Source organism: Siphateles boraxobius, unplaced genomic scaffold, assembly GCF_051911475.1.
Source record: "Siphateles boraxobius isolate OS27281-9 unplaced genomic scaffold, OSU_SipBor_1 41, whole genome shotgun sequence".
NCBI classification, from domain to species: Eukaryota; Metazoa; Chordata; class Actinopteri; order Cypriniformes; family Leuciscidae; genus Siphateles; species Siphateles boraxobius.
The window spans coordinates 2,987,845-3,010,420 of NW_027509042.1; the positions used below are offsets into that span (position 1 = coordinate 2,987,845).

General features: G+C 40.3%; 3 protein-coding genes across 7 annotated transcripts in view; 2 read left to right on the plus strand and 1 right to left on the minus strand.

The window, feature by feature from the left end:
- mst1 (macrophage stimulating 1) overlaps positions 1 to 13,888 on the plus strand; it is a 23,600-nt gene extending 9,712 nt beyond the window's left edge. The window contains exons 11-19 of the mRNA XM_077197788.1: positions 8,109 to 8,211; positions 8,440 to 8,576; positions 10,495 to 10,527; positions 10,615 to 10,729; positions 10,885 to 10,962; positions 11,048 to 11,194; positions 11,324 to 11,430; positions 11,951 to 12,090; positions 13,424 to 13,888. Coding sequence (XP_077053903.1) covers positions 8,109 to 8,211; positions 8,440 to 8,576; positions 10,495 to 10,527; positions 10,615 to 10,729; positions 10,885 to 10,962; positions 11,048 to 11,194; positions 11,324 to 11,430; positions 11,951 to 12,090; positions 13,424 to 13,585 — 1,022 coding nt within the window. The 3' untranslated portion in view covers positions 13,586 to 13,888. The remainder of the gene's footprint in view (positions 1 to 8,108; positions 8,212 to 8,439; positions 8,577 to 10,494; positions 10,528 to 10,614; positions 10,730 to 10,884; positions 10,963 to 11,047; positions 11,195 to 11,323; positions 11,431 to 11,950; positions 12,091 to 13,423) is intronic.
- The window catches only part of LOC143706169 (uncharacterized), a 24,808-nt gene that overhangs the window by 1,500 nt on the left and 732 nt on the right, over positions 1 to 22,576 (plus strand). The window contains exons 1-6 of one of the 4 annotated variants that reach the window (XM_077197825.1): positions 15,136 to 15,445; positions 17,727 to 17,883; positions 18,014 to 18,097; positions 18,198 to 18,245; positions 18,641 to 18,673; positions 19,208 to 21,241. In XM_077197825.1, the coding sequence (XP_077053940.1) occupies positions 17,779 to 17,883; positions 18,014 to 18,097; positions 18,198 to 18,245; positions 18,641 to 18,673; positions 19,208 to 19,288 (351 nt within the window). In that variant the 5' untranslated portion in view covers positions 15,136 to 15,445; positions 17,727 to 17,778 and the 3' untranslated portion in view covers positions 19,289 to 21,241. Of the gene's footprint in view, positions 1 to 15,135; positions 15,446 to 17,726; positions 17,884 to 18,013; positions 18,098 to 18,197; positions 18,246 to 18,640; positions 18,674 to 19,207; positions 21,242 to 22,576 lie in introns of those variants that run through there. The other 3 variants (XM_077197828.1, XM_077197826.1, XM_077197827.1) reach the window with 3 other exon arrangements.
- cunh3orf18 (chromosome unknown C3orf18 homolog) overlaps positions 21,311 to 22,576 on the minus strand; it is an 11,078-nt gene continuing 9,812 nt past the window's right edge. For both annotated transcript variants that reach the window (XM_077197819.1, XM_077197818.1), the window contains one exon: positions 21,311 to 22,518. In XM_077197819.1, the coding sequence (XP_077053934.1) occupies positions 22,438 to 22,518 (81 nt within the window). In that variant the 3' untranslated portion in view covers positions 21,311 to 22,437. The remainder of the gene's footprint in view (positions 22,519 to 22,576) is intronic.

A 22,576-nucleotide genomic window follows, 5' to 3' on the forward strand; every position in this document is an offset into this window, starting at 1 on the left:
CATTTAACAATTAGACATTTTGACTGTGCTTTGTGGGAAGAGAAAACTTTGCAGAAAACCTCAGCACACACTTCAATGACTGTACATACACTACCGTTTAAAGGGTACATATCATGCTTTTAAAATTTTCCTTTTTACATATAAAACATACATTTGTGGTCTATATAAAGCGAAACTGCAATTCTTGGGTCTGAATTCCTCATTATTATAGCTCCACAGGCCCCTATTTTACTCCTTTTCTGATGTGATTCTGTGAGTGACTCGTTTTGAAGCGGCCCCTTTAAATGCAAAGGAGCTGTGTCACACCCCGCCCGCTCTCCAGGGTGCTGAGTTGACAGTCGGTTCAACTCCACCCCGTTCGGCCATTTTTGTAGTTAGATTAGTGATATACGATCTTATAGCGTCACAGAACATTTATATTCACACAAAATGTCAACAACGGAATCAACAACAGAATTGTCAATCAAGCCTTACATGTTCGAGCCAGAGCCGGACCCGGAGCTAGTTGAACAAATAGACGACGAACCTGAAGAACAACGTCTGCATATGGATGTATCTCAATGGTATGTAACTATATTTACAGTAACTTCGCCATCCATGCCCACTGCTACAATACTGTATGTTCCCTTTCGAACGGTCACTTCGTATTGCGTAGCTATACGCAGTGGGGAAACTCCTTTTCCTCGATTTACTGAAGCCTTTATGTAAAGCGCATTTGCAGCTGCACAGCTAGAACATGAGCGTCTGGCTCGCTCATAGGCTGCGCTGCGGCAACTGCACATCCAATGGCGCAGGCGCCTCTGACGTGCAACCAATGAGATCACTCTGCGTCATACACGTCAGAGCCCGCCAAGGGGGCGTGACCTCAGTCTATAATAGTCCCCGAATTCGCCATTATAGCAGATTTTACTCCTTCAGCGACAAACTTCACGTCTCTGACCATTTATTGAGCCTTCGCCGTCGAACAAGCCTTCAGCCTGAGCGAGCTACAGTTCAGCAGACTACACATCTCAACCGTGTTTCTCCTGACGCCGTCTCTCCTGTGGCTATCCGGCGATATCCTTTTCAATATCTGTTTATTATGTGTTTATATCTGTATCAGCGTTGTTCCATATGCCTCGTGTTATGCGAGGCCTACGAACACGCGAGCTGCATTTCATGCCTGGGACTCTACCACGCAGAGAATGCACTCTCTGTCGGCGGATGTGCGGCCTGCGCGTGCATGCCTATCTCCGTGCTGCGAACTCGGCTAACGTTAGCTCTCTCTCGAGACGGCGGCGCCGCATCACCCGCGCTCCCTTCTCCGGCCCTACTTCAGCCGAGGAAGAAGAAGCGCCGCAGCCAACGGCATCCAGAGAGCACGGACGTTTGTGAATGCACGCCGGCCACGTCCCCGCGTGCTTCACTCACTCCAGCTCAGTCATCTCCGGTCCCGTTCGAGGGAGATCAGCGCCCCCCCACCACCACGTGGCGGGCCTCGTCTCTTTCGGCGGACCCAGCGAGGCAGGACTAACTCCGACGCTGAAATGCTTCGGATCCTAACACAGGCCGTCGCGGACCTCGAGCTCGAGTGGAACTAACCGTGCTAGCTGGCGCCGACCAGCAAAGCCCGCGAAACAGGCCTCTCAGCCCCGCCCTGCGGCTGATGCCGAACGCTTCCCGCCAAAGCCGTCCTAGCACGCAAAGGAAAGAGAGGGCACGTGTCCCGCGCTTGCCGGACCACCCTCAAAGAAGCCAGCAAAACTTCCCACAGCCCCCTGTACAGTTCAGGCGGCTGGGGATTTTATTATTGTAAACAGGCCCGCAGCAGTGAGCGCGTCTTTGCAAACAAACGCCGTTTTCACGGCGACCCAAATAAAGCACACGAGCACAACACATGGGTTCACGGTCCCCCTTCACTAGGCGGCCCCTCCCTTGTTGTAACACTGACTTCCCCACACGCAAATGCTTGTGCAGTCAGTCCAACATTCAATGTGTGCACAAATCACAATATATGGGTTCACGGTCCCCCTTCACTAGGCGGCCCCTCCCCTGTTTTAACACTGACTTCCCCACACGCAAATGCTTGTGCAGTCAGTCCAACATTCAATGTGTGCACAAATCACAATATATGGGTTCACGGTCCCCCTTCACTAGGCGGCCCCTCCCCTGTTGTAACACTGACTTCCCCACGCGCAAATGCTTGTACAGTCAGTCCAACACTCAATGTGTGCAAAAATCACAATATAAGGGCATCAGGTCCCCCTATGTTAGGCGGCCCGTCCCAATCAGTGTGTCAAGCCCTAGCCACACGGGTTATAGCCTGGCAAGCTATCCCCGATGTGTCGAGTTGAGTTATAAACGCTATAAAGCGAGGCAACTCGCTCCAATTCGCTCGCAGACCCCCAAAGTTTCAGGCGGTTCTCGAGACTTCGGTGAGAAGCAACGTGGGTCACATGCTTCGCACCGATGTACAGAATTCATTAGCAAAAGGGGTGATAGAATTAGTCCCCCCTGAGCTAAAACATACGGGTTTTTACAGCCGCTATTTTCTAATTCAGAAAAATGACGGCGGCCTCAGACCCACTCTAGATCTGAGACATTTGAACAAAGCTCTCATGAGACGGCCGTTCAAAATGTTAGCTATCAGTTTCACAAGCACAACACATGGGTTCACGGTTCCCCTTCACTAGGCGGTCCCTCCCCTGTTGTAACACTGACTTCCCCACACGCAAATGCTTGTGCAGTCAGTCCAACATTCAATGTGTGCACAAATCACAATATATGGGTTCACGGTCCCCCTTCACTAGGTGGCCCCTCCCCCGTTGTAACACTGACTTCCCCACACGCAAATGCTTGAACAGTCAGTCCAATACTCAATGTGTGCACAAATCACAATATAAGGGTATCAGGTCCCCCTACGTTAGGCGACCAGCCCCAATCAGTGTGTCAAGCCCTAGCCACACGGGTTCTAGCCTGGCAAGCCATCCCCGATGTGTCGAGTTGGGTCATAAACACTATAAAGCGAGGTTACTCGCTCCAATTCGCTCGCAGACCCCCGGAATTTCAGGCGGTTCTCGAGACTTCGGTGAGAAGCAACGTGGGTCACGTGCTTCGCACCGAAGTACAAAATCTATTAGCAAAAGGGGCGATAGAATTAGTCCCCCCCGCGCTAAAAAATATGGGTTTTTACAGCCGCTATTTTCTGATTCCGAAAAAAGACGGCGGTCTCAGACCCATTCTAGATTTGAGACATTTGAACAAAGCTCTCATGAGACGGCCGTTCAAATTGTTAACTATCAAACATATCCTCGCGCAAGTGCGCCCGGGGGATTGGTTTGTCACAATGGATCTGAAAGATGCTTACTTTCACATTCAAATAAATCCTCGTCACAGGCCATTCTTGAGATTCGCCTTCGAGGGCCGGGCTTATCAATACACCGTTCTGCCGATCGGTCTATCGTTGGCACCCCGTACATTCACGAAGTGTATGGATGCAGCGCTTTCTCCTCTGAGATTTCAGGGAGTGCGCATGTTAAATTATCTCGACGACTGGCTGGTGCGGGCACAGTCGAGAATCGAGCTATTAGCTCACAGGGATTTGATTCTCGGCCATCTAAAATGCCTGGGTTTCACAATCAATGTTTCAAAAAGCAAACTAACCCCCAGCCAGAGCATGATCTTTCTGGGCACAGTTTTAGACTCGAGAGCTATGACAGCGTGACTCACACAGAGCGCGCGCTCTCGGTGCGAGCGCTTGCAGGCACTTTCAGATTGCGCGAGCGCGCGCCACTGAAGAAATTTCAGAAACTGCTTGGTCTCATGGCAGCAGCATCGCCAGTACTCCGCATGGGATTACTGCGCATGCGCCCGATGCAGCATTGGCTGAAACGCTGTGTGCCAACTCATGCATGGCAGTCAGGCAGCTTGCGCGTTATGGTGAATCACGGTTGTTTAAGAACCCTGATTCCCTGGCGGGCTCAGAACTGGCACCACGAGGGGGTGACAATGGGAACAATTTCCAGGAGGAAAGTGGTTCTTACAGATGCGTCCAACCTGGGTTGGGGAGCGCTGCACGAGGGCATGCCTGCATCCGGCCTCTGGTCGAGCACGGAGCAGAGCTTAAATATCAACTGTCTGGAGATGAAAGCAGTTGGGTTGGCCCTGAAGGCATTTCTGTCGAACCTCAGAGGTCACTACGTCTTAGTCCGCACAGACAATACGTCAGTGGTGGCCTACATGAATCGCCAGGGGGGCATCAGGTCAGGGAACCTGCATGCGATGGCGAGAGACCTCCTCTATATGGGCACAAACCAACCTGAGCTCTCTGAGAGCAGCGCATATCCCGGGCGTCCAGAATGTGGGCGCGAATATGCTTTCATGGGACAACACTCCCCTCGGCGAGTGGTCCCTGAACCCACAGACGGTCAGTCTAATATGGAAGGTGTTTGGCGAGGCCGAAATCGACCTTTTCGCCTCGAGAATCAACACCCACTGCAAATTGTTCTTCTCGAAGAACAGGGACGCGCTGGCCCATGTCTGGCCCAAACGTCCCTTTTATGCCTTTCCCCCCCCCGTCTCGATGATTCCACAAGTCATCAAACGGGTCAGAGAGAGCGGGTGCCCAGTCCTTCTGGTGGCCCCTCTCTGGAAAACCAGATCGTGGTTCCCGGAACTAGTTCAGTTATCGGACACAATCCCATGGCCTGTCCCACTGAGGAAAGACCTCCTCACACAGGTGAACGGGACATTGTGGCATCCGAGACCCGATTTATGGGCCCTTCATGTTTGGCCCCTCAACGGGTACCCAAGGACCTTCCTGAGAAGGTTTTAAGCACTATATCTGAAGCCAGGGCCCCGTCGACTCGGCGCCTGTATGCTTCAAAATGCTCAGGTTTTTCCAGCTGGTGCTCGAAAAATCAGGCTGACCCAGAGTCATGTGTGATATCAGTGGTTCACTCATTCTTACAGGAGCTGCTGGACGCGGGTTGCTCCCCGTCCACGCTCAAAGTGTATGTGGCAGCCATAGCAGCACATCATGTTCTGACGGCTGGCCAGTCACTGGGAAGAAACGACCTGGTCGTAAGATTCCTGAAAGGTGCGAGGAGAATGAACCCCTCCAGGCCTCCGTCTGTGCCGCCTCTGGACCTCTCCACGGTCCTGGGGGCTCTGAAAGGTCCGCCTTTCGAACCGCTCCAATCGGTTGATCTAAAAACCCTCTCGCTGAAGACCGCTCTCCTTATGGCGTTGGCATCTATCAAACGAGTGGGAGATCTGCAGGCGCTCTCTGTGAGCCCTGCATGTTTGGAGTTGGGTCCAGATGACTCCAGAGTCATCCTCAAGCCCAGACATGGTTACGTTCCTAAAGTGCTCTCAACACTGTTCAGAGCACAGGTGGTGACATTATCAGCCCTCCCTCCTTCTGCAGAGGATGGAGAGGTTAATCTTCTCTGCCCTGTCTGAGCGCTGAGAATCTATCGGGAGCTTTCTGCGTCTTTTAGACAATCAGAACAGCTTTTTGTCTGCTTTGGTGGTAGATCCAAGGGGGATCCAGTCACTAAGCAAAGACTGTCTAGATGGATAGTGGATGCTATTTCTATGGCTTATTCCGCAGCGGGTCAAGTTTGCCCTATAGGTATCAAGGCCCATACGACCAGAGGTATGTCTCGTCATGGGCTTGGTCATCTGGCATTCCCATTAGTGATATTTGTGATGCGGCCGGCTGGTCCTCGCCTTCCACATTTATGAGTTTCTATAATAGGGAAGTGCCTTGCCTGCAGGCGAAGGTGCTTTCGGTATGATTAAGACCCGTCGGTGGCTGGTCTTGTCATATATTACTGTGCACTATCAAATTCACATATATATATAAAACCCGCTGCTGGCTGGTTGTATTCATGCATAAACCCGCTGTTGCCGGTTATATTTACATATATATAAAACCCGCTTTGGCCGGTTATATGACATATATAAAACCCGCTTTTGCCGGTTATATTCCATACATATATAAAACCTGCTTTGGCCGGTTATAATTTCATATATAAACCCACTTGACTGGTTATATGTTCATATACCAATAACCCCGACAGTGTCTGGGTTCATTGGTGTAGTATGTTGGGTTATTTCTAACTGATGTGTACTATTTTAGACCTGACGGTGTCTGGTCTATTTATACATAATTATGCGGTTATGGCTTGTTCTGTATGCTCAGGGGCCTGAGTTGCAGTGGCAGCCAGTTACTCAGTGCGGCGTTTTGCATGGCGTCCCCACTGCGTATAGCTACGCAATACGAAGTGACCGTTCGAAAGGGAACTACTCGGTTACTCACGTAACCTCAGTTCCCTGAGTTAGGGAACGAGTATTGCGTAGCCAGCCGCACTATAGTAACATGGCAAGTTGTCGCTTCAGTCGTTAAACCTGCTATAATGGCGAATTCGGGGACTATTATAGACTGAGGTCACGCCCCCTTGGCGGGCTCTGACGTGTATGACGCAGAGTGATCTCATTGGTTGCACGTCAGAGGCGCCTGCGCCATTGGATGTGCAGTTGCCGCAGCGCAGCCTATGAGCGAGCCAGACGCTCATGTTCTAGCTGTGCAGCTGCAAATGCGCTTTACATAAAGGCTTCAGTAAATCGAGGAAAAGGAGTTTCCCCACTGCGTATAGCTACGCAATACTCGTTCCCTAACTCAGGGAACTGAGGTTACGTGAGTAACCGAGTAGTTTTACAACGACAATTTAACACTCACAAAACAAAATATAAGTTATATTATAAAAATTACGGTCTAATCTTACCACTAAAAATCTGTATGGATAATATGATACGTTTAGAAAAGCATCAGAAAACACAGCAGCTAAATGACCATTGATGAAACTCAAGAACAATAATACTTCAGACATGTAACGTTACTTCAAAAAAACAAAAACAAAGAAATACGAAGGCACTGCTAAACCATGACCACCATGTGTTTTAAGAAAGTAAACTATTTTTATTAAAGATATTTACAGCTTACCGAAGTGATCTGTTCGTCGTCTTCAAAGATAGATGGAATTGACCCCTCAATCAGACGAAGTCGATCGGCAAACCCTTCTTTATACTGGCCGAGGTTGTTGAAGTCGGAATCGTCGAAGTGCTTCGCGCACACGAAAATGACTTTACCAAAAGATGTGGGAACATTTCCTTGGTAAATAAAACTCAACCAGGCACTTCGAAGAGGTTCTGATGCTGGGAGACGGTGTAACGAAGCGTGTGGGTCACTACATCCAACAACCGAACATTTTGACTTGAGCTCTCGACACTTCTGCATCATTGAGCTTGGACTACAAAATCGGAGCGAGGAATAATAAAGGCGGATTGATCGAAATGTTGGGCCGGTAGTCAATGTCCTTATTTGGTAGTTCCGCTGCAAATACTGTGACGTAATTGTTCAGAAAACGTCATAGAAAACAGAAAAATCTGAACTGGGTGAACAATAAGACCAAAACAGAATATAAAGATATAAACGAAACACCTGAAGAGAATAATTTCAACTTTTCTGCACTTTTAAACACTCCAAATATACAACAAAATGCATTTAAGGGCAAAAAAAGTGGTTTTAGCATGATATGTCCCCTTTAAAAGTCTTTAAAAGAAATCACATTTTTATTCAGAAAGGACACATTAAATTGATCAAAGTGACAGTAAAGACACATATAATGTTTAAAATATTTCTATTTCAAATAAATGCTGTTCTTTTTAACTTTCTCGTTCCTGAAAAAAAAATGTGTCATGCTTTTTTACAAAAATATGAAGCCGTACAACGGCTTTCAAAATTGATATTGATGTTTCTCAAGGAGCTAATCAGCATATTATAATGATTTCTGAAGAATCATGTGATACTGAAGACTGGAGTAATGATGCAAAAAATTCAGCTTCGATCACAGGAATACATTACATTTTAAAATATATTCAGTTATTTTATTGTGTAATATATATTTCACAATATTACTATTTTTACTGTATTTTTGATCATATAAATGCAGCATTGATGAGCAGAAGAGACATCTTTTAAAACTTCTAAAAACTTACTTAGCTTAAACTTTGGAACAGTATTGTAAAATAAATAACCAGATTTTATTTCCTCCATAAACTAGATTGCTATAATGAAATCGGCAAAAACTATCGGGGTGTTGTCCGCAAGACACGTAAAGGTATTCTCTGCCAGAAATGGAGCGTCAATACCCCTCACAAAACCAAGTAAGTCTAACAAATGTTCACCATAGGAAATAAAGTTAAACACAAATGCATAATGTGTGTTTTATCCTATGGAAAATTACAAAGTAAGTTAAGTAAGTAAATAAATAAGTATAGGAAAATGTCATTTTAACCGCAGAATTAAGCTTTCCATTCTTGTTTGTCTCATCTAAAGCAGGTTTATTGCTGTATGACATATATTCAAGATAATTTATGGACATATATTTGCAGGATAAACCCCCAAACACACCCAGAGGCCAATCTGACCGACAACTACTGCAGGAACCCCGACGGAGACCACCACGGACCCTGGTGCTACACCTCTGACCCCAAAACTGAATTTGACTACTGTGCCATCAAGCAGTGTGGTAAAGTTACTGTGTTTATAGATGCTCTTTTCAATCTAATTCAGTCATTTCTGCTCTTATAGCCTCTAATAACCAGGCCCATACAGAATCTGTGAGCAGAAGTTTAAGGGCCAGATTTACTAATCAGGGCAAATTAGTGTGAGAGTGCAATTGCAAAAAAAAAGCGATGAAAAAGTGATCTACTGACGACGAGCAAATTAAAGAATACATTTCCATAACGACCAACACAATCTATCAAGGGCAGCGCAAATCAGCGTTTAAAGGGGTCCTATTATGCCATTTTACAAAGTCTTGTTTTTGGGGTGTTCTAGACAATGCTTTCATGATTGATTGTAAAAAAAAAAAAAAAAGAACATTATTTTTCACATATTTTACATTAATACAGCACCTCTCCCCAATCTGATTCGAACACAGCATTCGGTTCTTGTTTCGATGAAGCCCCTCCTTCCGAAATAGTATGTGCTGTGAATGGTTAGCTGGCCCAGTGTGTTGTGATTGGTCGGGAAAGTCACTCCTCCTTACCATAACCATAAGTTTCATCTGCTCAGGTGTAAATATTAAGGATGGCGTGTTTCAATTTCAAATGTTTCAGAGTGGTACGTTTTTTTGTTTTTGTGTAATTGTCTTATACATTTTAGAAACGTTATACACCATTTAATCATGATATTTTTGGGAATACTATGGTAAAGCAAACAGTAATTGATCACAAAACCAAGGTTAATTTTCCTTAGAGGCGGTGAACCATCTTAGAAAAGTGAGAGCTTACAAAAGCTAAAGTAAACACCACATTAATATGCAGAGGCAAAGCTCTGCCCTTTGTTTACATCATAGCAACTACATAAAACTTATAATTGGAACTGTTAATAGAAAACAACTACAAATAATAAGACATACTTGCAAGTTGTGGTCCATAAACAACAGATTGGCCCCTACAAAGTGGGAACTGCTCTATTTCAGGACAAGCTTTTGTGTGTAGCCTGCATTGTACTCTCTTAGGTTCTGGAAGCTGTTCCCTGTAAAATGTGCAGCACACAGATAAACGTTGTCAATTTGGACCAAACAAGTGAGTTTTGGAAACGTGGTGGACAAAACAGCGTCTCTATGACATAGCGACAACACTGTCTTCTCTAATGCAGCTCAACCAGGCCTTGCACCTTTTTTTGCGTATTCCGTGGGCGGGGATTAATTAAATTATGACATTATGACTTCACAAAGCCCGGAAAAAAACGCGTTGTAGTCCAAACGAGTCCTTCATTGTAGTTCTTGGAAAGTGGATTCTGTTACATAAAATAATCTCCCTTTGGAGTGAACTTTGAGCTTTGTAACCTTGCAGATCTTTTTTATGCTCAAACATCAATATCACACACTAACTAAAGTTGAAAAAGTGGAAAAGCATAGGGACCCCTTTATACATGCTTTTTTGGGTCGTTAAATAATGGTGCAAATACCAGTAAATTGACGAGCGCAAACCTTAGTAAATCACCTTTTATGATTCATTTAAATACTCTCCTCACATAAATTTTGCATCTGAAATGGAAACTTGCAACTAAAAATGCATCTTGAAACTACAAATGCATGTGCAATAAGGTCATATGCAAAAATAACTGTGCCCATGCCTTTTCAGCGTTAATTTTTCACTGTGTGTCTTTAGTAAATCCTGAAAGTAGTTTTTTAACGCCAAAAAAAGAGTTTGCGAGTTTCAGCCGCAATTGCTGTTAGTAAATCTGGCCCTAATGGTGAAATGAGTACCAAATGAGCTATTATTGTGAAATTCTGCAAGCACAATTATTACTAATAATTAGTTTTTATTTTATTTTGTTTTTATAATTATACATTAATAATAGTAACAATAACTAATTAAAGGATTTCTAATAATGTATTATTATTTTTTTCTGTCTGCTCCTTTATATTGTAATAGCTGGGGAGAAAGTGCCAATCATCGGGCCAACAAGTAAGTCCAAAACATTATACAGAGAGTAGTACAGACTCTGATGCGTGCCACTGTGCTTCTAATATAATAATCTATGTGTGTAAACAGCGGAGGTTGTGTTTAATGAGTGTGGAAAGCGTGACGACCGTCATGTCAAGTCTAAGTTAAGAATAGTGGGCGGCACACCTGGAAACTCTCCCTGGACCGTCAGCCTTAGAGACCGGTTAGTCTTACTCTTTTTTGCCCAAATAAACTGGCCCAAAATATGTCACTTTATGGAAGTAAAATAGGTTTATGAACAGTGTTTATTGTAAGCACAAATATTTCGAGCCACTATGTAGCCTATTCTGTGCTGATTGAATCTCCTTATCTTCACAGGAAAGGAAATCACTTCTGTGGAGGTTCTCTGGTCAATTCTGAATGGGTCATCAGCACCAAACAATGCTTTTCTTCCTGGTAACTCGCAGTCTGCAGTGATTAATAGTTGGACAGTACGGGCGTTTTAATAAATGTTCACGTGCTTGTTTGTGATTGCATGCAGTTACGTCGAGCTCACAGGATACAGTGCTATGATGGGCACCTTGTTCCGTGATCCAAAGGAAGGAGAACCTGATAGACAAACCATTGCTCTCACCAAGATCGTCTGCGGCCCGTCTGAATCACACCTGGTCATGCTTCAGCTTGAAACGTACTTCATACCACACACAAACACATTTACACATGCTTTGGTTCCACCGCGGTTTTTGGACGTGTGCCATGGTATTCTTTAAAGTATCTTTGCCCTCTAATAGACACATATGTCGCTCTTCTCCTGCAGTCCTGCCCAGTTTAATGATCGTGTGTCTCAAATATGTCTTCCTCCGGAGCGCTACATCGTGCCTGAGGGAACCGTCTGTGAAATTGCTGGTTGGGGAGAAACAAAAGGTAATAAAAAAATAGATTGTGTTCTTTTATTCAGCATAAATGCTGTTCTACTGAACTTTTTATTCATCAAATGTATCACCGTTTCCACAAAAAATATTATACAGCTATTATATATACAGCTTTGATCACAGGAATAAATGACATTTTTAAATACATTGCAATAGAAACCAGTTATTTAAAGTAATATTGTAGTAAATATTTGACACTGCAAATGTTTGTTCAGCAGAAAGGATAACATGCCTGAAAACGTTTATTCTTTTCACTTTTTCCAAAGTAGGAAGCTAGAAATTCTGACTTTATGAAATTCTGAAGAATTGAATAGAAGACAATATTACCATCATGTAATTGGCTGGGATGTTTTCGTTTTGTGCATCATTTTCACTCTCAATGTGCACAAAAAATGCTAGACATGCATAGCGTCCGGTTAGATGTAAAATCTGATGTTGAAAATATTGTTTTTTGGGTCTCCATCTACCCACCCATCCACCCATTGATCTTCTCTTCTTCTTCTATCTCTCAGGAAAGGGGGATGAAACAGTTCTGAATGTGGCTCAGATGCCTGTACTGAGCAATAAAGATTGTAACCCATATTTCAAGGGTCGTGTCCGTGAGAATGAGATGTGCACTATGCCGTTCCAGGCTGGAGTGGGCGCCTGTGAGGTACTGATGTGCTAACCTGTTTTTTTTGTGCTGTGCTTTTATGCCTTTTAACCATATAAGTTAAAGTCTGCATGGAACAGAAGTTGCGATTCCCTATTATGACGCATATCAGAGTGAAACGGCATCTGGAACCAAAACAAATGTTCTTGGAAAGCTCGAAAAGGGTGGGACTTGATTTTGATAATGGGGAATTGATTGGATGGTTGTGGTCTGCTATTGGTGGATCTCATGTGAGTGACAGGTTGCCCCGCCCTCGTGTCAGTAAACACATCATCAGAGAAGAGAAGAGATGAGCTGCAAGAGGAGAAGTTATTTTGATTAAAGATTACGAGGGCACATGAATTAAAGAAAATAATTATGTGTGCAGATAAATAATTTATAATAAATACTGCAATATTCTATAAAAAAACAAGAATGGTCAATTCTAAATTCATGGTGACTTTAAGAATCACTACATAATGAAAGCATTGCTATATAATTTGAAAACAAATATGACTTGATGTGAGCTGTAGTTCATGTGTAAAGACCAGTGCTCCTCAAATGACAGTCTGTTCTGACATGAAAAAGCTGTGCTAAATGCAAACAATAAGATGCAACTGCACACATAATCATTCATAGTTAGTAAATAAATAAGCTTGCTTTTTTTGTAGAAATGCATCCCATATTATGCGTTACTGGTGTCAAAGGCTGTGTGTCTAATCATACTTAAAGGGATAGTTCACCCAAAAATGAAAATGATCCCATGATTTACTCACCCTGAAGCCATCCTAGGTGTATATGACAATCTTCTTTCAGACGAATACAATCAGAGTTATATTAAAAATGCCCTGGCTCTTCCAAGCTTCATAATGAGTCATAATTGAATAATATAACTCTGATTGTTTTCGTCTGAAAGAAGATTGTCATATACACCTAGGATGGCTTCAGGGTGAGTAAATCATGGGATCATTTTCATTTTTGGGTGAACTATCCCTTTAATTCTATTCTTATATTTTACTCAGTATTTTGATAAAATCATCAGTCTTTTGGTAGAAAATTTGATGGGTTTTTATTTATTTATTATTTTAAGCATTTTTATTTGATAAACATGTAAAATCTGGGTCTTAAAGTAAAACTACCACTGATCTAGATGCCGCTTAGCTTGCAAAAAATCTTGCAAAATGTGTGTTCAAAAGTGAAGCATTTAGTGCTTCAAACATTTCCTTTCAATGCATTTGTGCGGCTACATGAGTTACAAGTGCTGCTTTTGCAATAGATGTAAGTGTGGATTGTGAAATGAGTAAGATGTACTGTGTGCAGGTGCACTGTAACGTTCCTCTTTTTCACTCTTCAGAGAGACTACGGTGGCCCACTGGCCTGTCAGAACAGCGACTGTTGGGTTCTAGAGGGAGTCATCATACCCATGCGCCGCTGTGGACACACAGGACAACCAAACATCTTCATCCGTGTGTCTGTTTATGTGGATTGGATTAAGAAGGTCATGGAGATGACTTAGCTGACAGACCAGCTCATAACACAACACAACACACACACGACAGCAACATGACTTTACAAGACGTTTCACACTGCCTCCTCTTCTAAAATATAAATATATTAAGTAGATGTAATGTAATATACTTAAAATGTGTTTTTATAAGATTATGTAAGCATGTTTGTATCATTCTGAATTTGGGGGTTTAATTAACATTAAGATGTATGCTTGCAATTGTGGAATATACATCACCATACATCACTGACATCACCAGTCTGAACTATACTGAACATTTTAGAATTTATTATTAATAAAGTATTCAAAAAATTCTGTTTTTACCCTCCAACATTCATCTAATGTCGTCCCACAGAATTACGTTTAGTAGAATTATTAATCCTAGTAATTTACTGCAGTTGTTACTGTATATATAGAATCCTTTTAAAGGGTTAGTTCACCCCAAACATGAAAATGATCTCATAATTGACTCACCCTCAAGCCATACTAGGTGTAAATGACTTTCTTCTTTCAACCAAACTCAACCGGTGTTATATTAAATAATTTTCGGGTTCTTCCAAGATAATGGGAGTGAATAGAGCCTGAGTTTTTGAAGCTCCAAAAAGTGCATCCATCAATCATAAAAGTAATCGATATGGCTCCAGGGGGTTAATAAATGCCTTCTGAAGCGATGTGTTTTTGTAAGAAAATATCCATATTTATAACTTTACAAACTATAATCCCTGGCTTCCAGTTACGCAACGGTTTTGATGTGACTGTGTTTGGAACTTTTTTCGTTGAAGAAGCAAAACCAGAAAATATGTGTCTAAAATGTAAATTACTTGTTAACTTCGTTTATTTAACTGTATTATAATATCAATATCACATTTGCAAAATGCTTTTTGGGGACAAAAAGCACTTGCTTGTGTGATAGCTTATTGCTTAACTATATTGTTATATAAAAGTCAGGAACTCATTATTAAGGCATTGTTTTCCCCCATAACTTAATTTTGGGGGCATTTTTGTTAATTTTGATGGCATTATTAGTGTGTCCGAGCGGAGGCGGGGCTAATTAGCATATTCATAATGCTCATAAAGAGTTACATTCAAGCTATTTTAGCCATAGACAATTTATTTTCACTAGGGGAAAAACGTTTAAATGTTTGATATGTGAATTTAGGTATAGGCCTATCATAATGATTAAAACACAATAAAACAGAATCTATCTACTTCATAGTAATACCATGGTACTTTTAGGGACTTTTGTTAGTGCTTTCTTATTCTTCTGCTAATGACTAATTTTTGTTTTCTTGAAATACTTATTTAGGAGAAGAAAAAAACCTGATTACTCATTCCTTGACGCTATGGTCCTGTCATCACTGTAGAAAAGGGCTTATATTCTAGTAAAGTATCAAACTGGTAACAGATCGTGTTGTCGGTAACGTTAGTTTAGCAACTGCATTTTAAATGGATTTTGATGGGCGTCATGCTTGTGACGCGATGCCGACGACGACCCACCAAGTTAACCAATCAAAAAAGCTGCCTATGCGGCAAGAAAACGCGACGCGACGTCAGCATCCAGTCGACAAATGCGAGGTTTGCAGCGTCGCACTCGCTCGTTGGCAATGTTGATAAAGGAAGCGATTTAGCCTGACAGGAAAGATGCCATTACAAACAGCAAAAGAAGAACTGCATAGCCTTGGCTAGAAGAAGACGAGCTAAAAGGAGCGTAGCGCTTCAGTTCAGTTCTGAGAGAATGATTGACGTGTGGAGGGGCGGGGCAATGAAATGATGTCAATCATGTTATGTTGATGTACAGACTCACGGTCTCATCACACGCGACGCCGCTGCTCCAGGTGAACGCAAAGTGCTGAGGACAACATAAACAAGGTAGAGTGCTCTACACTAAATGTCAACTCATGCCATTGTTGTTGTTTTTTTACAAATCAGTTTCGTTAATGTTTAAATTGTGTTGTTATCTGGTGATGATATCTGCTGAATATCTCAGATTTCATGTCAATGAAACGCAATGAGTTTTTAATATAGACATGCTACAAAAGGACAGTACTGTACTTTTGGCACCTTTTTTTAAATTAAGAAATAGACGTAAGTTAAGAAATAGAATAAAAAATACATTCAAAAAACTTTTTTAGGCATGTACCATAGTACCATGTTATTCTTCAGAGTACACGGCTGGAGTGCCATATAAATACCATGGTAAGTTTCAGTGGTATATATGAAAGTATACAATCACTGGACCATGGTGCCACATCCATAGTACGTTATGTAAAAGAAGTACAGCAGAAAGTAGGCTACTTTGTTGAATGCCATTCATGGTATACACCTAAATATACCATACCATATTTATCTACCATGGTATTTGCATCTTTTAAGAATACTAAAGAATTACCATGGTATATGCCCAAAAATGTCATTGCCATTGTACTATCTAAAAAATAAAAAAAATTGTACATGATATTATGTCCTCAAAAACATGGTAATCCCATGGTACTTGTAGTTACTTTGTTTTGTTACCTCGTTGTTGTGTTTATCTCTGACATGTTTCTCTTCTGTGGCCGCTGAAGTTGTTGTAGTGTCTGTAATCATATTTTGTGTCTCCCTCTTTAAATGTTGTTAAGGCTGTGTTTGCATCCTTAGGTCATCCCAAAGCGTGCTCATTTCACGCTGTAGTTCACGACCCCCAGCTACATTTTTCTCTAGATCTGAAAGTATGGGGAAAATGTGGGCTGTCGTAATTGCCCACCCTATGGAAAAATATTTTAAAGACCACTGAAAACTCACCCAATAGCTAGTGTACCATTCCCTTCCATTACAGATCATTTTTTATTTATTTATAGACCCTAATTTTTTACTATTTTATTTTTGATGTGTTGTTTAAAAAACACATGATAAACTAAAAATGTGCCACTACAATGGTACTTTTGGGTACTTTCTTTTTAGTGTGTTCTCCCTGATACAAAAAAGTACCTTATTATTACCACAAAATATGCATGGTAAAAACATGTTTTTTGTAATCTACCACGATGGGAATTCTTTGAGTAACTTATATTGACTTTTAAATATCGTTGCATATGAATATGCTAATCAAACAGTTCAACAGCACATGGTACTATTTTCAGTATTTTGGTAAAGCTTATTAGGTTTTCTTATTAGGAGTCACTGAGACATAGTTTAAGGTGTAGAGCGGTTAGTTATATATGCATGAGAGGAACATGGAAAGTTATGTTTCATGTGAATAGATGCCATTGAACAGGCTCCTAGAAGATCCCTCTCTGCCAGCAGGGGTTAAATAAGCTGTCATTGATGAAATTCATGTGTATATACATTCACGGCCAATAAATGACATATGATCATATGAACGTGTTGCTGTAGGATGAGGAGTCTACAGTGAATATGATGATATTTACTAGTAAATACACCTAAGATTAGTCTTGTGTTTGGTTAGGTTTATATATATATATATATATATATATATATATATATATAGAGAGAGAGAGAGAGAGAGAGAGAGAGAGAGAGAGAGAGAGAGAGAGAGAGAGAGAGAGAGACTTTATTTTAGTGGAATATCAAATTCTCACGGCCCAAGTTGTTTCTGTTAAAACTATGACTAATGTCTGTGTCATTGTAGGAATGACAAGATGATGTCAGAGCAGCAGTGACTGTAGAAGATGAAAAGTTGATTATTAGACAGAGATTTTTGTTCAAATATAAAGTGACTGTATTAAACTAATGGCAGTGCGTGACTGATGAGGACAAAGCATAAAGTTATGATGCAATTTAACCTCTCACGCATCAAACCACTATGATTTTTATTTAGCTTAACTATTTGTTAGTTAAGTAGTTTGCTGGTTTTCATTTTAAGTGCAAGAATATGCAAGTGCTAGTTTCATGTCTTTTGAATTTCCTTTCACATAATGAAATAACTTAAACTCAAGTCAATATTTCATATCTATGAATGTATTTATTTGGTAAGTAGCATGTTATAAGTTGGGTAATGTGCTGTATATGTAAAATAAAGACCTCTCCTCCTCACTTTATTTTGCAATACATTCCAGCTGACTGTACAAATTGTTGGCTTTTACACTAATTGTAGGCTCTTTCTACATCCATCAAATTGTCCATTAACCATATCTCTCTCCATTTCTTCCAGTGCCCAGTCAAGTGTGTGTGTCCATGCATGTGTGAGGTGTTCTGGGGTCAGGATGGACGTAGAGGAGACAGATGCAGGTCAGATGGAGGCAGTGGCCCCAGAAGAAGAGACACCAGCTCCCAAACGCAGCAGAGGAAGGCCTCGCAAACAACCACAGGTCAGAGAGATGCAATGAGGATGAATGGATGGATGGATGGATGGATTTATACTAAATAAATAGATAGATTGATATTAAATAGATACATACTAAATAAATTGAGTTAAACCAAGTTAATTTTTTCCCTCAGGAGCCTGTTGAACCCTCAGCTCCTAAGAGGCCGAGAGGAAGGCCGAAAGGAAGTAAAAATAAAGGCCAGCGGGTCACAGCCCAAGTAAGACAAATTGCTGGAGTGCACTTCCACTTAAGCTCCCTGATTGTTGTTCAGACATATAAACATGCGCTCTCTTTCCTTCATCTGCTTTTGGATGCAGGTTGAGCCACTGAGAGAACGAAGACCTCGAGGTAGACCACGAAAATGGGTGAGAATCACAAACTTTCCTTCAAACTCTGCAGCATACTGTACGACATGTTAAATTAGCAGCTGATTAACTCAAATATAGAAGAATTTACATTCTAATAAAATACTTTTAAGTGCATTACACAAATATGAACACATGACCTCAAAAATATCATGAATTAGCTGGGTTTTTTTTCAGCTTTCAGCATTCATAAATGGTCTGGATAGACTAGTAGAGTGTGTCTCCATTGTTTATAATACTCTTTCAAAAGAGTATAGGAACTTCTTTTTTCAATAATATGACCCCTTTTAACATGAAATCAAACAATTAAAAATGAAATGTCCTGTTTCACTGTTTATGTGTTGAGTTGGCGGAAATGTATTTTTTCTCTCAACTTCTTTGTCTCTAATCTATAGCCTCAGAAGACCATTCATCAGGAAGAACAGCAGGTACAAAACATATATCATTATAAAAATATATAATATATATTTAAAAAATGTAGTTTAATGAAGAAAGAGACATTGAATTGCTTGTCTACTGTTAAAATGCTCACATTACAAGAATACAAGTGTTCATAGAAATGTTTTTCACTAATTTAAAGTGGGAAAGACTCGAATTAATAATGAAACTCAATTAGTCGAGTCGATTATTTCATTATCTGTCATATTGATTCGTTTTTTGCAGCCCTGCAACCCATAAAGAACTAAATGAATAGCAGTGTATGAGTTTCCTCTCATGCACTGATAAACCTGTCAATCAGTGACTGTCAAAAGTAGCCGGTCTTTTTGAAGTGAAACCCAGAAACCGTTTAGAAACTCCCCGTTACTCAAACAATTCACAGGTTAGAACAGAACTAAATGACTCAGTGTATTTAAGGGAAATCCAGCACAGCTCCTTACATTTCTTGGTTTCCTGTCCCAACTGTCGTAATTCTCAGGTCACGCACACAAATTCCTCATGTGTTCTCTGTCCCCTGCACCTAGACTGCTGAAGGGGTGGAGTCAACAGAAGACCCGCCCACTCAGACTCCGCCTGCTGCGTTAGCATCACGGGAGAGCGACTAGAACTACCTCACTGATGACTCTGATACTTCGTCAGGGGTAATTCTCCATCTCAACTGCCTTCATGTACACTGTAAAAAATGAAAACGTGCCAGTGCTTAAATTGCACCCAAAACGGAGGGCTCAAAAATCAGACAAGCATGCCCTTACTACATTTCTCATTTCAAAAGGTACCCTAAAATCTAAAATAATCACCCATCTTAATTGTGGACACCTGTCATTAATTTACACTGCGATTTTATCACATCATCATTTCATTTATCATCATTTATCATGGATTCTTAAAGTCAACAAGAGTTAAAATTTGAACTGGTTTGCTTTCTTAAAACACATTTTTGCGCACAATTTTGGTGGCCAGACACCGTAGTATGTCTTAAAGCCCGTTCACACCAAGAACAATAACTATAATGATAACCTTATTTGCGTCCACACCAGCAGACGATATTGTTCTGTTTTCTATAAACACGCTGCAGTTTTCTCGTCTGCCAGATGGATTCTGATTGGCTGTCAATGTTTTTAGCGTTCATCAGCTGGAAGAAAAATGGTTCTGAAAGTGATTCCAACGATATTGTTTCTCCGTGTCGTTATCGTTATAGTTGTGGTGTGAACTCTGCTATTCTTTTCTATTTAGAATTTTTTTTAGAACTAAATCTTGTCCTTGGTGTGAACTGGGCTTTTATCACTTCAAAATGACAAAAAACCAAACAAAAAAACATGAACTTGTTTTGTCCAAGACATTTATTTAATGTTCAAGATCTTGGGATTTAAAAATCATCTCACCACAAAATCATCTCGGTGTATGGATGATGCCTGATGATGGGTTATATTAAGTTTGTTTAATCATGTACTTCTCAGGATTCTGGAAACATTATATTACCAAAGCTTGAAATTACTCATCATTTTAATGTTGAAACATTTTTAATGATTAATATTTTAATGTATAATTTCTTTTTATTGGCTAACACTTTACAATAAGGTAAACTAGTTAACATTAGTTAACTACCTTAGTTAACATGATCTAAGAATAAGCAATACTTCTATAACATTTATTAATCTTAGTTAATATTAATTTCTGGATTTACTAATATTTAATTAAAAATGAAAGGTTGTATTTGTTAACATTAGTTAATGCACTGTGAACTAACATGAACAAACAATGAACAGCTGTATTTTTATTAACTAACATTAACAGATAAATACTGTAACAAATGTATTGCTCATTCATTGTTAGTTCATGCAATAACTAATGAACCTTATTGTAAAGTGTTACCTTTTATTGTTTTAGTTTAATGTTTACAGTGGAATGAATGGATTATATCGTGTCTGTTTACACCAAACAGAAATAATGACTTCATCAGTGATGTAAATGTTCAACAACAATCATTATAATTGTAATTCAGTACCTCAACACCAGAAACCTCAGTGAATAAGTTTGCTCACTCTACACAATGGGTCATTTGTTACAGTGAAATGCATATATTGTCAATGCAGACTTTAGAACAGTATATCATTTTGGCACTATATTGTCACAATTAGCATTTTTTTAGTCATCCATCTAATTTTTACTGCTCTGAATTGTGTTATTGCGCTGAAATGGGGGTGATGTTTAAAAAATGACTGATGTTTAAAGCATCTCCCATTGACAATACAGTTGTGTAACATATTACAGTTCATATACTGCAAAATGCTCTTAAAACAGGTAAAATGGTTCTTTAAATTCATTTCAAGAAAGAACCTTTTTCTTATGAGGAATTGTTTTATTTGAAGTCAACCAAGCATTGTTCAAAGGCATCATGGTATATAGCGTCAGTTTAGTCATTTGCGTATTAAACATTTGACAGTGTGCCTCATAAATACAGGCTCAGGTAACTTTCTTACCTCTTTTCTACATTCCTCAAAGCCCGGTAATGCTGTTTGTGCAGTCGTATGTTCATGAATAAAGTTACTTATGATATATCAGTTATTGTCTTTATTGCATCAACCAAAATGATTCCCTAGTTTCCAAGAACACACATGCACGTGTCATAGTGTAAATATCCTTTTTATTATGTCCTTCATTGTCATAAAAGTTAAAAACTTTTTTAAAATGTTCTACCGCTGGTTTGTGGTGCACAGAGGACTATTACATCTACACAACCACACACTCACACACACACACACACACACACACACTCACACACAAAGGTAAATCTTGTGTAATCAGTCAAGACTCTGTGACAGAACATTTTAGTTTCAACGAACTGAAACAGTAAGCTCATATCACATGGAAGATTTTTATAATACTGTCTCACTGATGTCCTGTCCGACAGTTCATCACAATTTAAATTAAACAAATGTAACTTTAAAGCTGAGATTCTCTTCATGGGAAAGTTCATGTATTTCCTTTTAGTAAACATCAATTCACAGAATGCTTTCAGCTGTGAATAAATAATAAATCATAAACTAATATTTTAATATAATTTCTCACATACAAAAGTTGTATTTGGATTCCCTTCTTAAAAATAAATAATCTGCATAACTGATTGTTTTATCAGTCATTCAGATTCAAGCAACACAGTGAGCCTCATCCAGTGTTTCTAAAATCATCGTTTGCTAAATTGTCGCATTATTCAGCAATTTATGACAAAATGGTTTAACAAAAGATTTACAGAGACATTTGTTTTGCTCATGTTTCATGAATGAGGCTCAAAATGATTCTTATTACACCTAGAGATTATCTATGAAAATAAAGTCCCTGTTGCATGAGTGTTCATAACAGTTGGACAGATCCAGAGGAAGTGTGTATTGAAGCACTTAATCTTTTTCACTTGTCTTTTTTGCGTTTCCTTAAAATGTCTAATGTCTTATTCGTCAGTGCACACCATAAAACATTCATGTCATTGTGTATTTGTTACAATAACTTCTGTCATTTGCTCTTGAGTGTTTTCTGGGTTTATACTAAATTCTTATAATTAAAATCAAAGTGGTCAAAAATGTAATGATCTCAGTGCTGCAGATTGTAACTTTGGCTTAGCAATTATTAATTAAAAAGGCAGCAGTTAACCCAATTTTTTTACAGTGTACTATACTGTACCAAATGTCAAAGCAAATATTCCTGAATCCCAGTGTGTCCAGATTTCGTGTCTTTCTTCCGGCGCAGCATGTGAGTGTCGTCATGCATTAATGGCATCGGCCACGTCAGTGAAAACAAGTCGACTGGGTTTTTGGGTTGTTCCCTGACTTGTGGTCAGCGTCTGTGGCGAGAAAGAGAGAGTGAAAGTAAGTAAATATCATACGACATTGACGGAAGAA